The 18,000-nt window shown below is 44.1% G+C and overlaps 1 protein-coding gene and 1 long non-coding RNA gene across 2 annotated transcripts; one reads left to right on the plus strand and one right to left on the minus strand.

The window, feature by feature from the left end:
* Window positions 1-5,201: 5,201 nt before the first annotated feature.
* Window positions 5,202-11,138, minus strand: LOC125487621 (zinc finger protein 239-like). The gene is made up of 2 exons (XM_048619502.1): window positions 11,047-11,138; window positions 5,202-7,063 (listed from the first exon to the last, which is right to left on the minus strand). The coding sequence occupies exon 2, from the start codon at window positions 6,813-6,815 to the stop codon at window positions 5,886-5,888; it is 930 nt and encodes a 309-aa protein (XP_048475459.1). The 5' UTR covers window positions 6,816-7,063; window positions 11,047-11,138; the 3' UTR covers window positions 5,202-5,885.
* LOC125487631 lies at window positions 10,865-16,248 on the plus strand. Its single transcript, XR_007266001.1, has 3 exons — window positions 10,865-11,272; window positions 14,090-14,146; window positions 16,105-16,248. It is a non-coding gene; the product is annotated as an uncharacterized LOC125487631 (long non-coding RNA).
* Window positions 16,249-18,000: the final 1,752 nt, after the last annotated feature.

Consider the following 18,000-nt stretch of genomic DNA (forward strand, 5'->3'; position numbering starts at 1 on the left):
TGTCATCTCTGTTTACGTAAAGCTGAATTATTAACCATGTATTCAAAACATCAAGTTCCAGCCCTGTAACAAGGATTGTCAATATCGGCAGAAGAAAATCCCAACTATCAGAATATTATGCAGTCCTAATTGTGATTAACAGCAGAATCCAAACCCTGCAGTCACTGGCAAACTCACGAGTGTCTCAATCAATGAGATGACTGAGCGACTATCATCCCACATACAAAGCAGGCAAACAGCTTGTCATCACGGCCTCTCTGCTCCTATGATGCTGCTTGGCCTGCTGTGTTCATCCAGCCCTGCACCTTGTTGTCTCGGATTCTCCAGCATCTGCAGTTCCTACTATCTCTGTCATCAGTATCAATGGGTTTGTAGGACAGCGAGTCCATTTTTCTTTTAAATATCTGATTACAGAATATTAAAAAGTGTTCTTATCAAAATGAGGAAGTTGCTCTATAATGACTGATTTGAATCTTTTGCCACACACAGAACAGATGATGGTTCTCTCCCCGCTGTGAATTTGCTGGTGGACAGTGAGTTCACATAATCCCCTTCAGCCAGTCCCACAGTGAGAGCACCTGAATGGTCTCTTGTCATTGTGAACACATCAATAGCAGGTCAGCTCCATAGAATTTTCACAGCACATCCTTCAATCAGACACTTAAAAGCTCTTCTATCAGTGAGCACTTGGCAATGTGTCCGCAGATTTCTCATAAATATGGCAATCAGGGGTTGTGGGGATAAGGCAGGAAAGTGAAGTTGAGGATTATCCAATGAGCCGTGATCTCTTTTGATGGTGCATGATATGATGGGCTAAATGGCCTACTTCTGCTCCTTATGTCCTTTCTGCACCACCATAGCCCAGGCCCTGTCACAACATGGCCTGCTTTCAGCACAGCCAACCCATTTTCACCTACGCATAATCCCCATTATCGGCATTTCTTTCTCCCTGGTATACTATCATCCATCCCTTTTTCTGCCCAACTATTATTCTCTTTGCCAATCACTCACACTTTTTCTCCACTTCTTCCCCCACTCCATCCCACTTCAGTTTAGTCACCACTTTTCATTAACCTCACCTCAGCCTTTCAGCTTCTTTTTCCATTCCCTTTTCTCACATGTAATTGCATAAGTTCCTTTTGAAAGTAACTCAGCATATTGTTTGAAACATTTCCTGTAGTGGTGAGCTCCATATCCCAACAACAGAGGAAAGACACTTTTCCTTATTTCCCTGTTGGTTTTATGAGGAACTACCTTGTGATCATGGTCCTTCATTTAGGATCTTGCCCTCAAGTAAAAACATTACCTTCAGGTCTACAAGGTCCTACATGGTAGACTGGGCATAAAAGTAAAGTGCATGAGATCCAAACACAAGTTACAATTTCCATCCAAAATTGACTGGATGGTTGGAAGCAATGAATGATGGTCACTGGGTGTTTGTTGATGCGATAGGATGATTACTTCCAGTGAGGTAGCACTGGCCTCAATCCTGGGTCCTTCGTTCCTGAATTATATCCTTGATGCAGATGAGATGAGTTGACTCCTTCATCCAAGTCAGTGGTATAGATTGAAATAGTTGAAATCCCAGCACTGATCTGTGGTACTCCACGAGTTAAAGTTTGTCAACCTGAAAACTAATCATTTGTCAGGCTGTTGAGAGCAAAACTTCTGCCATACTGACTGCCAACACCATGAGCTCTCAGTTTGCACAGAGACCTTTTACTTTGCATCTTATTGAAATCCAAATACAAAACAGCTCCTCTTCTTTCTTCACCCTCCTTGTCACATCTTCTGAGAGGTCAAAGTTTCTCATTCTTGTTGGAGGTGAGGATGGAGGAAATAGGACAGAGGGAAAGCCCTTCATAAGGAAGTAACATGTTAGAAATATTATTGACCAGATCCTTGTACACAATTCACAGCAAGCTAATGCAATGGTGTTACCAAATATTAGGAGGATAACTAATGGGTTGACAGTTATTACCAGGGGATGGGACTAGGGAACAAAATCTTGCTGTCATTATACAGAGGACATGCTCACCATGAACCAAATCAAAAAGGCTAACGGATGAATATGGCAATTTACAGATATTACAGAGAGGAAAGACAAACAGACAGACAGACACACACACACACACACTGGCCAAGGGACAGAGAGTGACAGAAGGATATTTGGATTTCCAACAGGCATCAGTTCAGGTCAGTTTTCGATTTAAAAAATGAAGATTTTCTTGGTGAAAATAGTTTGGAAAGTAAAGTGTGAAGAGGATGTGAGGGATATTCAATTGAGTGATGTAGAGATGGTCAGTGCATGGGTAAAACATTGTCTGATGTGGTATAGAGTGGAGAATGTGATGTTTCTCAGGAATAATTGATAAAGAGTCTTTAATTTAAATGGGGAGATGTTGCAGATCTCTGGAGGTACAGAGGGATCTGGGTGTCCTGGGATATGAATCACATTGAGTTAGTCTGCAGGGGCAAATGTGATTAGAAAGGCCAAGGGATGGTTTTTGTTTTTCATTTGTTCACAGGATGAGAGCAATATTTATCCCCCACTCCTATCAGCCCGAGAGAAGGTGGTAGTGAGCTGGCTATTTGAACGGCTGCATTCCAAAAGCCTGTCTATTTTGGACAAACAGAATGTAGTAGAAATTAAACTGCAGCTTTCTCTTTTCCTGCTCCCAGTTTAACATTCAACCATTTAGTTTCTACTCAGTTAGAGACTGGAATCTCATTGATGATCTCAGTGACTTTATATAGAGCATAACACAACGGGGAATGAGTTACACTCTGAAATGCAATCAAGGGATTTGGGTAATTTATATACAGACTAACAGATAGTAGGAAGTGAGTTACAACATGGAATCTAATCGAGGTGTTGATGTCCAGAGTCACAGATACCTGGGAGTTACTGACTAGAAACTAATTTGAAGGGGTTTGGGGTGGTTTATATATAGAAAACAGATACACAGGAGTGAGTTACAGACTGGAATTTAATCAAAGGCTTCAGGATGGTTTATATACAGAATAAAAGATACTCAGGTGTGCAATACAATCTTTAATTTAATCAAGGAGTTCAGGTGTTTTATGTACAGATTTACAGATACATGGGAATGAATTACAGATTGGAATCTTCATGAAGCATTCAGGGAGGTTTTAAATATAGAATAACAGATATACTGGAGCAAAGTAGAGATTGGAATCTAATCAAAAGGTTTGGGGTGGTTTGAAAATTCGAGGCAAACTTGAGATGTGTGAAATTTCAGGGTTGAGATTGGAAGGGGGCGAACATGGGAGGGTGTGCAATTGAGGGAGTGGCAGCACAAATGTGGAGCAGGTGTAAATTGGGAACAGTCACAAATATGGGGCAGGGATATTGTCTGGGGGAGGGCAAAATTTGGAGGGGGGTCAGTGCCAAATCTGAGATAAAGGTAAACAACAACAGTTGGGGAAGGGCAAAATTTGGGGGCACGATAATAGAAGGAACTTGAGGCTTGCAAATTATGGAGGACACAAGAGGGGGGGGGGGGGGTTCTACATAATTGGGGAACATGCAACATTCCAGGAAGTGCATAATTTGGGTGGGCATAAAATCGGGATAATTTGCAGAGGGCTGCATAATTCAGTGGGGGGGTGGGTGCGGTGCTGCAGTTGAGTGCAATATCTTGGAGGTCAATATTTGGGATGCAAACTTTGGCTGGGGCACAAAATGAGGGTGGGCAAAATTTGGGGAAGGGTCCAAACATTTTAAGGAGCTTATCAAAATTGTGGGTGTTGTTTAATTGGGGCGGATGAAGTCATAGTGGGGTGCAAGATGAAGCAGTACATAATTTGGGGGGAATTTTGGGGGCTGCAAGAGCGAACAATATCAGTGGGTGCAAAACTGGAGGGTAGACAAAAGATTGGAGACATCAAACTGGGGGTGTGAAAAATCAGGTAGGGCACACAAATTTCAGGGGTGAACATCAGTTTTAGGGGGTGCAATATCTGGATGGGGGTACAGTATTGGGGGGCTACATAATGGGGGGTTCATTTTTGGAAGGGATGCAAAACATGGGGGTAAGGAAACAGCAAGATTTCGGGTTTGTAAAATTGGAGAGGACCACACAAACTGAGCAGAGAGGGAAACCAATGTTAGGAGGGGTGCAAAATATATGGGACAGTTAAATTTGGTTGGGATACAAAACCTGGGAAGAGGACTGCATCATTTTAGTGATGCATAATTTGTGGAGCAGCTGCAAAGCAAGACTAGGGGAAACACGGCGAGGCAGGAGAATGCAGCAAGGTGGGGGTAATGTGGCAATGACAAAACAAAAGGGGTAAAAGAGAGAGGGAAAGAACAGAGACAAAGGCAGGAAGACGAGGTAAGTGTCAGAAATACAAAAGAAAGAGAATGAAAGAGAGAGAGAGAGATAGGGCAAAGGTAAAGACAAAGATAGGGACTAAAGACAGATGGGGAGAAAAAAAAGAGTAGGGAAAAAAACAAAACCAGAAAGAAGAGGTAAGAGTCAGAAATACCAAAGAAAGAAAAAAAGACAGAAAGAGAATATAAGAGACAGGGACTAAAAACAAGAGAGAGACAGAGAGAGTAAAGGAAAAAAGTCAGAGATACAGACAGGAGTTAAGGAAAGAAATGGAGAGACTGAGGAGGGGATATTCATCATTCCAGTGGGTCCCAGCTCTCTCGATGATTCAGGATGGTGGTATTGAGATTCCAACAGTACCCACAGTCTCACGTACACACAGACAGAAATTCTCTGATAATGACCTCCTGCTCCGTCCACATGGCAAAAGGAACTACGGCTGCCAGGACCTACTTTAAATATCTTCAGGTCTGTCACTCAAAGACCCCTCTCCGCCCAAATCCCAACTCATCCAGTCAGCTTCCAGCTCTCTCTCTACCTGGAGCACATCTCTCCCAGGTGTGGAGCATACCAAAAGGCATCTTTGTGAGATTAGAGGGAGGTGGTGTGAGAGAAAGCAGCAGCTCAATAGTTTAAGATAACAGGGCATAGTGCTGGATGAACACAGCAGGCCAAGCAGCATCAGAGAAGCAGGAAAGCTGACGTTTTGGGTCTGGGTCCTTCTTCAGATTCATTTAGTCAATGGGACACAGGCTTCTGCAACCAATTGATGCAATTTATTCCACAAGGGAATACAGGATTTTCACACGTATCAACAAAAAGGTGTAAGTGGGACTGAAATGAACAAGTCACCAAATTTACTTTTAATGAGTTGAGAATTCTACAAATGAATCAATCCATTTTACAAATGAACGGTGATTACACAGATCTATTGTATGAATTAACACAAGTTCATTGTACAAATGAACTTGAGCTTATCAAACAGATAAACCCTGACGATATACCAATGGACATTGTGTCTGTATGTGTCCAAATGTGCCTGCCATGGGACACTTTGCCCTGGAGTCTCTGTATATGTGTCTGTGAATCTGGCATTGTGCATCTGTGTGTGAGAGTGTATGTGCGCATGCACGCGCATGTGTGTGTGTGGGAGAGAGAGAGAGCGCGAGTGCGAGTGCGAGGGTGGGGGTGTGCGCACACATGTGTACCCAGTTGTGCCTGCAATGGGACACATGATGAATCTGTCTGTCTGTGTTGCTGTGTCTGTCTGTCTCTCTCTCTCTCTCTGTCCCTCTGGTGTTTAAAGCGATACAACACAACCGTCTGCTGGCCTCCCCATCTCACATCACAAGCACCACATATTTCCCTTTTCCATTGCATCTGCTTCCAAGTCCTCCAGGCAGATGCATCAAGTCCTCCGTCACATCGATCAACCACTCCTCCAGGGGCTGGATCAATCAAAATTTTATTAAGAACAACAACAGCACCAGACACTTGCCTTGCAGTTGTGAACTTGCTGGTGTCTCAGCAGGTGGGATGACTGAGAAAATCCTTTCCCACAGAGGGAGCAGGTAACAACTTCTCACCACTGTGTATTCGCCGGTGTCTCAGAAGGTTGTTTGAATGGACAAATAGTTTCCCACACTCGGAGCAGGGGAATGGCCTCTCCCCAGTGTGAATGTATTGGTGTGTCAGCATGTCACGTCTCTGTTTAAAGCTCTTCTCACAGTGTGAACATTTGAAAGGTCTCTCATCGGTGTGAACCAGTTGGTGTACCTTAAGGTGGGATAACTGAGAGAATGCCTTGCCGCACACAGAGCAGATGAATGGCCTCTCCCCAGCGTGAACTCTCTGGTGTTTTAACAGGTGGGCTGACCGAGTGAATCCCTTCCCACACTCGGGGCAGATGAATGGCCTCTCCGCAGTGTGAACTCGCTGGTGTCTCAGCAAATATGATGACTGGGTGAATCCTTTCCCACAAATGAAACAGATGAATGGCCTCTCCACAGTGTGAACTCGCTGGTGTGCCAGCAGATTGGACGAGGCACTGAATCTCTTACCACAGTCAGGGCAGATGAATGGCCTCTCCCCAGTGTGAGTGCGTTTATGTTTCAGAAGAGCAGATGACTGAGTGAATCCCTTCCCACACTTAGGGCAGATGAATGGCCTCTCCCCAGTGTGAACGCGTTGGTGACTGCACAGGTTGGATGAATCACTGAATCCCTTTCCACACTCGGGGCAGATGAATGGCCTCTCCCCAGTGTGAACTCGATGGTGGGCCAGCAGGTTGGATGAGTCACTGAATCCTTTCCCACACTTGGGGCAGATGAATGGCCTCTCCCCAGTGTGAGTGCGTCGATGAGTTTCCAGCTGGGATGGGTATTTAAATCCCTTCCCACAGTCCGCACATTTCCATGGTTTCTCTGTGGTGCAGGTGCCCTTATATCTCTCCATATTGGATGATCAGCTGACTCTTCACTCATACAGAAGACAGGGATACAGTGTAACTGGCTCGAGCTCTCTCCACAGTCAGTTCACCGGAACACTGGGTGGATGTACCTTGGTCCATTTCCAGTCACACTGATGTTGAAAATCTTTTTCCACAGATAATGTTTTTCAAATCTTGATGAAGTGACTCACTCTTATATCTTCTTGGGATCTTTGTTTGGAATTCTTGCTAACTAATGTGCCTCTGTGGCTCTCTGTAAAACAAATTTAAATTAGGAAAAAGGTGAGTATGAGAAAGAGAACTGTTTGAGACACTAAAGGAGAGTGTGAAATGCAGTACATTGAATCTAGTAATTTGTGTGAAAGACACTCAGAAATAGTGAACAGGAAATGTTTGTCATAAAAACTCAACTAGTTCATGAATGTCCTTCAGGGAAGGGGACCCACTGCCTGTCCTAGGCCTCCACAAGATTTTGCCCTCAGTGGGAGAAGAGACAAAAGAGCAGTGGGATACTTAAGGACACAGTTTCCTACACCTACATCACAGGAATAACTTTGACAGATCATCCCTCCAATGAGGTCAAGACCAGTGTGTACGGGGAAAGAGTACATACAAGCTCCCCTCCCAGGCACACTCTTGACCTCATGTGGACACATGTCACTATTTCTCTATAGCTGCTGTCTGACAATCATGTAACTCCTCACTGAACAGCACTATGGAAGAACTGTCACAGCAGCAAATGCTGGCCTCTTTAGCCTTGCTCACGTCCCAGTAATAAAATTAGATGTAAATTAAGTACTGAGATGAGGGAAAATTTCTTTACTCAGAGACTGGTAAGCCACAGAAAGCAGTTAAGGCCAAAACATTGAATGTTTCCAAGAAGAAGATAGATATAGTTCTGAGGGCTAAAGGGATCAAAGGATATGGCTCTAAACTGGGAACAAGGTGCGGAGAAGGATGATCACTACAAACATACTGAATAATACAGCAGGATCGAACGTCGCAATGGCCTACTACTGTTCCTAATTTCTATGTTTCCATTCTGTTAAAGCTGAGGTATAAAAACAAAACGATCACAGCTGACACAGATATCAGCACTACCTTATCATCACCGGCTGAAAATCCTGAAACTCCTCACCAAACAGCAATTTGGGAGCAGCTTCACCACACGGACTGCAGCAGTTCAAGAAGGTCAAGGAGGTACAGAGTGATTTGGAAGCTTCTGGACTGGCTGCTCGGTCTCTCGTTTTCTATCCAGTTCTCAAATTGTCGAGTGTTTTGAGAAAAGTAACATAGTATGTAGGAAATAAGAAAATATCTTTGGAAGTTTGCTGAAACTATTTGCATTCACTGCTGACTTAGAAATTAGATTATGTTTCATGCGCCTCTGATCAACCCATTATCCAAGGATTGCCCAAAGGCTTGACATCCATTGTTTGAAACTGTTTAATTGAACTGACAATTTTACATTCATTTTATTTTGCTGTTTAATATATCCCTTATGTATGTCTATCAATCAGCGAGAGTGGAGGTTATGAATAAAGAAGACTGGGTTTAAAATCACAGATAGCAATTAGATTGCAAAGCTGTTAATGTTTGTTTTGCTCAAGTTATTGTTATTTCTTCTTTCTATAAACTTGGTGCCCGAGATCTGTTATTCATGAAGTCTGGTTAGGAACATTTGGGCAATTTTCGGGGTCATTCAATGTTTCAATGTTGTGACAGTGAGGCTGATTTGTTTCGAGTTGTTATCCTTGTGCTGTAATAAGTATCTAATGGTCAATATTAGCACAGAAGCAGAAATGATCTCCAGTGCAGGGCAAACAATTCCTGACCATGGGAAGATAAAGCTGGGAAATCAGCAAAATATAACCAGAGATAGACAGGAACGGAAACCTCATTGAGATGCAATCGGCAGAAATAACAACAAACCACCAAACAAGGTTCAAATAAGTCCATACTGAGAGGGGTGAGGGGAGGAGGAAGCAAGGTGGGATTGGAGTGGGGAAAGCAGTGGGACGGTGAAGGGGAGGAAGGGGGAGGGGTGGGAAGTAGGAAGGGTGAGTGGTGAGTGGGATGGAGGGGAAGAGGGGGAAGGGCTGGGAAGGTGTGAGAACGGGGGGGATGGGGAGAAGTGGGGGAAGGGTGATGGATAGGAAAGGGGAAGGGTGATGGGTAGGGAGGAGAGCGTTCAAAGAAACAATGAGATGTGGTTTTGTGGTGGGTGTGGGGAAGAACAGCCCAATTTGCAAACACCACCTCGATCAGTTCTCTCCCTCCACTCCCTGGTCTGTTTTCTCAGCCTCTTTCATACTGGTAGCCAGCTTAGTGACAAAGATGTGCACGTGGACACTCTTCCATCAATTTCAGTCACTAGCACATGCACAAGAGTCTCCCAAGAACATACTGCACATACTCCTTAGCGAACACAGCAATGATTTTCTGAAGAAGGGTCCAGACCCGAAATGTCAGCTTTCCTGCTCTTCTGATGCTGCTTGGCCTGCTGTGGTCATCCAGCTCTACACCTTGTTATCTCAATGATTTAACCCAGTTACCTTTGGTTTCAGTTCTATTCACAGCAAAGACAGATGAACAGTGAAGAGATAATTTTAAAAAGTAGAAAAACAACAAAACTGACCAGATTACTTAAGCAGTTTTCATGATGCATTGTTTCACTGGTACATAGAATTTTCATGCTGTAGTGTTAATATCTAAACTCCTTTTCTCAGAAAGGTGCAATTCAAAACACTCCAGCTCTAGGCCCGAAATGTCAGCTTTCCTTCTCTTCTGATGCTGCTTGGCCTGCTGTGTTCATCCAGCTCTACACCTTGTTATCTCAGCTCTTCCTTCTGTTTGATCATATCCTCTCCCTGACTTGCTGGCACCACTTCCCAGATACTGACCTCATTAATGGCCAGAACAGTCTACAGAGTTTTTGATGAAGAACCAACCTGCAATTAACTTCCAGGCCTGGCCTCAAAAACAAACAATGGCTTGTTTATTCTTCTTAACACAAGCTGCAGCTGCTCACAGTCCCGAGGTCATTGTTCAGCTCTCAGATTCAAACCAAAAATATTTTTTAAAAAAAGTCAGTGAGGATTATAACACAGTGCACAGTAGAAAGACTTTCAACCAGTGACACAGATTGAGTAAGTGGGACATTACTCATTGGAGTTTAGAACAATGAGAGGTGATTTCATTGAAGATAATCACATTCTGAAGGGGCTTGACAGGGCAAATGCTGAGAGGATGATTCCCCCTCTTTGGAGAGTCTAGGACCAGAAAGCATAGTCTCACAATGAAGGCACCAATTTAAAACTATGATGAGGAGGAATTTCTTCTCAGAGGGTTGACAGTCTTGTAAACTTCTTGCCACAGACAGCTGAGGGGGCAGAGTCCTTATGTATATTTAAGGCTGAGATAGATTCTTGATCAGTAGGGGAATCAAGGATTACAGGAAAAACTCTGGAAAGTGGACTCGAGAACTGTCAGGTCAGCTACAATCTGATCCAAAGTCAATGTCCCGATATTTCCATAGGATCTCTATCGTGTAGGTATCTCTTGTTTCTTTTTGCTGAATGATCAGGTGTATTCTAATCCAATGGACTGAACGTCCATACAGTTTCTCTCAGCTGGACGCAGTGCAATTTTATTTCCAGTCTAAGTTAAAGCGCTTTCCAGAGTCAGGTCACTAGCACATTCTTACTCTGACTGTGTATCTGGTTACAACTCTTTCTACAGTCTACTTGGAAGACTATACGTTAAAGGGACAGGAGTAGACCATTCGGCCCCTCGAACCTGATCCACCTTTCTGAAGAAGGGTCCCAACTTGAAACGTCAACTTTCATGCTCCTCTGATGCTGCCTGGCCTGCTGTGTTCCTCCAGCCCTACACTGTATTATCTCTGACTCGAACACCTTCCAGTCTGACTCCAGTTCTTACTATCTCTGAGGGGAAGCGGTGGATCGGGAACCGGGGAGGGGAAAAGCACAGCCCCGCCCACTCACTGTGACATCACCGCGCTAACCGCGCCTGCGCACGCCCCCACCCCGCTAAATCGAGATGGTCCCCGGTGACCGGCGCCTGTTTCTGAGAAGAGGCCTGAGGATCACTGCGGCTTAAATCGAGGTGCCGGAAAACTCATGTTTGGGGCTTAAGGCCTAAACTGGGCAATTATTGATCCTTCTGGTAGGAATATTACGACAAACACTGGCCTCCGGTTCATCCTTCACTCACCGTTTGTATCTATAAAAGTCGAGCATTTCTTTCCGCCATTACTCACGACATGATTCCTCGCATCCCAATTAGCTGTGCGCATGCTTCCGCACCCTGCCCGTGATTGATGACGTACAGAGCCAATAGCAAGCAAGGGGCGGGACCGGAGGCGGAGCTGCTGGTCCTCCAACCAATCAGAGAAAACAAGGAGCCAACAAAAACAGAAGTTGCTCGAAAAGCTCAGCAGGTTCGGTAGCATCTGTGAAGAAGAAAAATAGAGTTAATGCTTTAGGTTCGGAAACCCTTCCTTAGAACTGATATTAGCTAGGAAAATGTCAGTTTATATGCGCAAGATAGAGTGAGGGGACTGGTTAAGGAGTAAATGATAGGTGGGGATAGAGTCCAGAGAGAGAAGAAAAGTTGGACATACAAAGGAGTTGCTAACGATCTGGCTAGGAGGGTGAATAGCTGTTAATGGAGACAGTTAGTTAACAATAGGTAGTGGATAATAGCAGACTATGTGATAACAAGGCCTGGTGTTTATGGTAGGGGACTAGGACATGGGAGAGTTCAGGCCCTAAAATTATTGAACTAGATATGGAGTCCAGAGGGCCACAAGGTCCCCAAGTGAAAAATGAGGTGTTATTCTTCCAGTTTGCGCTGAGCTTTGCTTGCACACTTCAGCGGGCCTGACACAGATGTTGGCCAGGGAATAGGGTGGTGTGTTAAACTGGCAGGCAACTGGAAGTTCAGGGTCTTTTTTGCAGGCAGAACGTAGATGTTCTGCGAAGTGGTCACAAAGTCTACGTTTTGTTTCCTGAATGTAGAAGAGACCATGTTGTGTGCAGCGAATGCCGCAGACTAGATTGTGAGAAATGCAGGTAAAGTGCTGCTTCACTTGGACAGTATCTTTGGCATCTTGCATGCTGACGTTGTCCACCCCAGTTCAACACCAGCACCTCCACATCATGGATAGAAAACTATGTTGTAATGAAGACACGAGATTGCAGGCAGATATAAATAGGTTTAGCGTAGGTGTGAAATATTTTGCAGATGGAGTATAATGTAGGAAAATGTGAAGTCATTCACTTCAGCAGGAAGAGTAAATAAAAGCAGAATATTCCTTAAATGGAGAATGACTGCAGAATTCTGAGGTGCAGAGGAATTTAGGGGTTATAAAGAATGAGTCACAATGTTAGTATGCAGATTTGGCATGCAATCAAGAAAGCTAATAGGCTGTATTCTTTATTATGGCAGCAAATTAAAGATAAATGTAAGGATGTTTTACTTCATTTATACAGGGAGTTGGTGAGACCACATCTTGATTAGCATGTACAGGTTTTGGTCTTCTGTAAATTTTTTGGAGCTGGTTCAAAGGAGGTTTACTAGGTTGATAATGGAATCAGCAGATTGTCTAAGGATGAGAGGTTGGGCAGAGAAAAAGAGAAAGAAGGTGGATTAGAACTGCTGATTAAAACAGGAAAGTAATGTGATTGTGAGGTGGTGAAGTGGTGAAGTAGAATCTGTATGGGTCGAACTTAGAGACACCAAAGAGCAGTAAATGATTCGTATTTGTGTATAGACACCAAGCTGCAGTAGCAATACTGGGGAAGGCATTAGAATGGAGTTTAGAGGTGCACATAATAAAGTTATGGCCATAATTATGGGTGACTTTAACCTGCATATAAATTGGGCAAATCAAATCAGTAGCAATACAATGGAGGAGGAATTCTTAGTGTGTATATGGAACAGTTTTATGAATCAAGATGCTGAAGAAGCAACTGGGCATTGGATAATGAGAAGGGAATAATTCACAATCAAATTAAGTATAGGCCTTAGGGAAGAGTGACCACAATAGAATAGAATTCTTCATTAAGATGCAGAGTGATGTCATTGTTTCTGAGACCAAGGTCCTCAAATTCAATAAATTATGATGGTAAGAGACGTGAGCTGATTGTGATAAATTGTGGATCAGTATTTAAATGGATGATGGAAAATAGGTAATGGCAAACATTTAAAGAGCGTATGGACTACAAACGTTATTCATCCCAGTCTGGCACAATGTGGAGAAACGTAGTCAAATCATGGCAAAAATGGGAAACGATAGTTAAGAAAATTTAAGGAAAGTGCATACAAATTAGCCAAATAATCCACCTGAGGATTGGGAACAGTTTAGATTTCAGCTAAGGGACACAGAGTGATTGATGAAGAGGGAGAAAATACAGTATGAGAGTACACTTGCAGGGACCATACAAACCAATCTTTTGTTTTAAATTCATACTCAGGGTGTGGGCAGGATATATGCCAGATTGGTTCAGGATGACTGTTTCTCTGCCTAAAGGGCAATAGTGAACAGGTGGATTTTTCCTGATGACCAACAATGGATTCATGGTCATCATTAAACTCTGAATTCAAGATTGATAGTAAAAGATTAGTAAAGATGAATGTAGGGTCTCCTACAATCAGAAACAGGGGAATTTATAATGGAGTGTAAAGTGATGGCAGACCAATTATATGTTTGTGCCTTCAAAAATGAGAATGCAGGTAACATCGTAAAAATAAGGGGGACCACGGCATCTAATGGGGAGGAGGAAGTGAGTAAATTAGTAATTAAAGGAAATTAGTAATAGGAAAATGATATTGGGAAAACTGATGGGAGTAAATGCAGATAAATCCCCAGAGCCTGGTAATCTTCATCTCAGATTAACTAATGAAATGATCCTAGAAATAGTGGATACACTAATGGTTATCTTCTCAAATTCTATAGACTCTGGAAGAGTTCCTATAGATTAGAACGTAGCTAATGTAACCCCAGTATTTAAGAAGGGAGGCAGAGAGAAAATAGGGAATAGGTCTTGGGGAAAATTGCTAGATTCCAATATAAATGCTCTGAGAGAAAAGAAATGTTTCCTCATCTCTGTTTTAAATGGGCTCGCCCTTCCTTTAGAACTGTGACCCCAAGTTCTAGATTTTCCCACAAGAGGAATCATGTTTTCAGCATTCACCTGGTCAGGTTGTCTCAGGATCTTTTCTGCTTCAGTTTCGTCTCTTCATTCTCTTCCAGACTCCAGAGGATACAGGTCTAATCTGCATTTCATCATAAGGCTACCACTCATTCCAGGTATTAGTCCGTTAATCCTTCTCTGAACTGCTTCCAACATATTAATAGTCTTCTGTAAGTACGGTGACCTGTACTGAACACACTACTCCAGATGCAGTCTCATCTGTCAGGATTGGGTGTATCTGAAGGTGGCACAGGAATTCTCACTTGCTTACAGTAATATTTTTTCAGCAAGCTGTGGTCATCCTCAATGATGAAAGAGCCCTGGACATCAGTACAAAAGATAAGGCTGAAGCTTTAGCAGCAATCTTCAGCCAGAAGTGTCGAGTGGATGATCTATCTCTGCCTTCCCTAGTGGTCCCCAGCATTGCAGATATCAGTCTTCAGCCCATTTGATTCACTCCACGTGATATCAATTAATAATTGGAGACACAGGATACTGCAAAGGCTACGAGCCCTGACAACATTCTGGCAACAGTTATGAAGGACAAAAACATAGTTGCTGGAAAAGCTCAGCAAGTCTGACAGCATCTTTGAAGGAAAAGACAGAGTGAACGTTTCAGGTCCAGTGACCCTTCCTCAGAGCTTAATAATACGGAAGACTTGTGTTCCAGAACTTGCTGCTCCCCTAGTCAAGCTGTCCCATTACAGTTACAACACTGTCACCTACCTGATAATATCGAAAATTGCCCAGGTACATCCTGTACATAAAAAGCAGGACAAATCGATCCCAGCCAATTATTACCCCATTAGTCTACTCTTGATCATTAGTAAAGTGAAAGAGGGTGTCATCAACAGTGCTACCAAGCAGCACCTGCACAGTAATAACATTTCTGAAGAAGGGTCTAGGCCTGAAACGTCAGCTTTCCTGCTCCTCTGATGCTGCATGGCCTGCTGTGTTCATCCAGCTCTATACCGTGTTATCTCAGGAATAACTTGCTCAGTGATGCCCAGTTTGGGTTCTGCTAGGGCCACTTAGCTCCTGACCTCATCCTTAGTTCAAAAATGGACAAAAGAGCTGAATTCCAGATGTGAGCTGAGAGTGACAGCTCTTGACATCAAGGCTGCATTTGACCAAGTGTGGCATCAAGGAGCACTAGCAAAACAGGAATCAGTGGAAATTAGGGGGCAAAATCTCTGGTGGTTAGAGTCATATCTGACACATAGGAAGATGATTGGGGTTGTTGAAGGTCAGTAACCTTAGCTTCAGGACATCAGGATCATCCGGGATGCAGAGAACATCATTGATAAGAGCTATAGTGAAGTGGTCACTCCTAAGATGCAGGCTGCAGGTAGCTGAGTGACCACCAGAAGAGGTAAAGGTGGAAGGCCCATAATGCAGGCCTTTCTCCTCAGTAACTAGTATACCGCTTTGGATACTGTTGGGGGGAATGACCATTCAGGGGCTAGCAGCAGCAGTCAGGTCAGTGGCACTGTGACCGACTCTGAGGCTCAGAGGGAAAGGGTGCAGTCAGACAGTGCAATACTGACAGGAGACTCAATTGTGAGGAGGACAGACAGGAGATTTTGTTGCCGCAGAAGAGACACCAAGATGGCAGATGGAGAAATTTGAATATAAATAATAAATACTCAACTTCAAACAAAAATAATTACTCTAGTTTCATGGGGACTATGAACCCATTGTTAACTGCTGTGAAAAAAACACCTGGTCCTCTAAAGTCTTTGATTGAAAGAAAGCCTGGTCAACATGGGACCTCAGACCCACAGCATTGTGGTTAACTGAACTGCCATTTGAAATTGCACAGCAAGCCATTTAGCTTAAGCAAAAAATAGTGAACTTGCCAGCTATAGCCACACCTAAGAGAGAAGAAAAGAAAAGAAAACAGATGATATTGAGGATGCTGGCCAGATGATGAAACACAGGACAAGGCTATGGTACTGCTTTGGGCACAAGAGCTTAACAGCTCTGTGACATAGCCAGACAGTTTCTTGGATGGCGAGGGCGTTATCCAATTTGAATTCTTATGTTAACTGGTTCTGTAATCATTTTTTTTTAGATTGAGGCTTCCTTCCCCTCTTCAAATCCCTCATTTACCAGTTGTTGATCATTTGGATGAATTTCAGTGTCGTCAGGATATTCCGAGAGACGTATGCGCTTTTCACCAAAGTAAAGATGGCTAAACAGTGTAGTTATCAGAAAATCATGTTCATGGTTATTTTTTATATTCTGTTTTGGACCACACCAAACACCCTCAAAATATATTAAGCAGATAGCCTAGACCCTTTTTCCCCGTTATTTTAAAGGCAAGTGCCAGGTGTTGCACTCCAGACGGAATTTGATTTGTCAGTCTACGAGATTTGAAGCAAAACACACTTTATTCTGACAACATATAGTTAAAGTACGACAAAAGAAAGAAGAAATAGGAATAACTTAACTCTCTAGAAATACTTAACAGATGAATTGATTATTTTACTCCCAAATAATAACTGTTCCAATATTGTAACATACCATGAACACACCGTTAGCAAAGGCAAATTCAGAAAACAGATTGTCACACATGCAATCAGAGATAGTAGGAACTGCAGATGCTGGAGAATCCGAGACAACAAGGTGCAGAGCTGGATGAACACAGCAGGCCAAGCAGCATCATAGGAGCAGAAAGGCTGATGTTTCGGGCCGAGACCCTTCATCAGAAATGGGGGAGGGGAAGGGGGTTCTGAAATAAATAGGGAGAGAGGGGGAGGTGGATAGAAGATGGATAGAGGAGAAGATAAGTGGAGAGGAAACAGACAGGTCGAAGAGGCGGGGATGGAGCCAGTAAAGGTGAGTGCAGGTGGGGAGTTAGGGATGGGATAGGTCAGTCCAGGGAGGACGGACAGGTCAAGGGGGCGGGATGAGGTTAGTAGGTAGGAGATGGGGGTGGGGCTTGAGGTGGGAGGAGGGGATAGGTGGGAGGAAGAACAGGTTAGGGAGGCAGGGACGAGCTGGGCTGGTTTTGGGATGCGGTAGGGGGAGGAGAGATTTTGAAGCTTGTGAAATCCACATTGATACCATTGGGCTGCAGGGTTCCCAAGCAGAATATGAGTTGCTGTTCCTGCAACCTTCGGGTGGTATCGTTGTGGCACTGCAGGAGGCCCAGGATGGACATGTCATCTGAGGAATGGGAGGGGGAGTTGAAATGGTTCGCGACTGGGAGGTGCAGTTGTTTATTGCGAACCGAGCGTAGGTGTTCTGCAAAGCAGTCCCCGAGCCTCCGCTTGGTTTCCCCGATGGAGAGGAGGCCACAACGGGTACAGCGGATGCAGTATATCTGCCTCTTTGTAGGTTACGTGGAACAATCCCTCTTCCGTACCTACACTGGCCCTAAACGCCACCTATTCCTCCGTTACATTGATGACTGTGTCGGCGCCGCCTCGTGCTCCCACGAGGAGCTCGAACAGTTCATCCACTTCACCAACACATTCCACCCCAACCTTAAGTTCATCTGGACCATCTCTAATACCTCTCTCTCCTTCCTGGACCTCTCTGTCTCCATCTCGGGCAACCACTTAGAAACCGATATCCATTTCAAGCCCACCGACTCCCACAGCTACCTCGAATACACCTCCTCCCACCCACCTTGCTGCAAAAATGCCATCCCCTATTCCCAACTCCTTCGCCTCCGCCGCATCTGCTCCTAGGATGAGGCATTCCACTCCCATACACCTCAGATGTCTTCGTTTTTCAAGGACCGCAACTTCCCCCCCTGAGTGGTCGAGAACGCCCTCAACCGTGTCTCCCACATTTCCCGCAACTCATCCCTCACACCCCATCCCCGCAATAAGAACCAAAAAAGAATCCCCCTCGTCCTCATGTACCACCCCACCAACCTCCGGATCCAATGCATCATCCTCCGACACTTCCGCCATCTGCAATCCGACCCCACCATCAAAGACATCTTTCCCTCCCCACC

The sequence above is a fragment of the Rhincodon typus genome, chromosome 43 (assembly GCF_021869965.1).
Source record: "Rhincodon typus isolate 14 chromosome 43, sRhiTyp1.1, whole genome shotgun sequence".
NCBI classification, from domain to species: domain Eukaryota; kingdom Metazoa; phylum Chordata; class Chondrichthyes; order Orectolobiformes; family Rhincodontidae; genus Rhincodon; species Rhincodon typus.

What these genes read in the sequence shown, in the direction of transcription:
- LOC125487621 (XM_048619502.1), bottom strand. Translation starts at nt 6,815, where the DNA reads ATGGAGAGATATAAGGGCACCTGCACCACAGAGAAACCATGGAAATGT.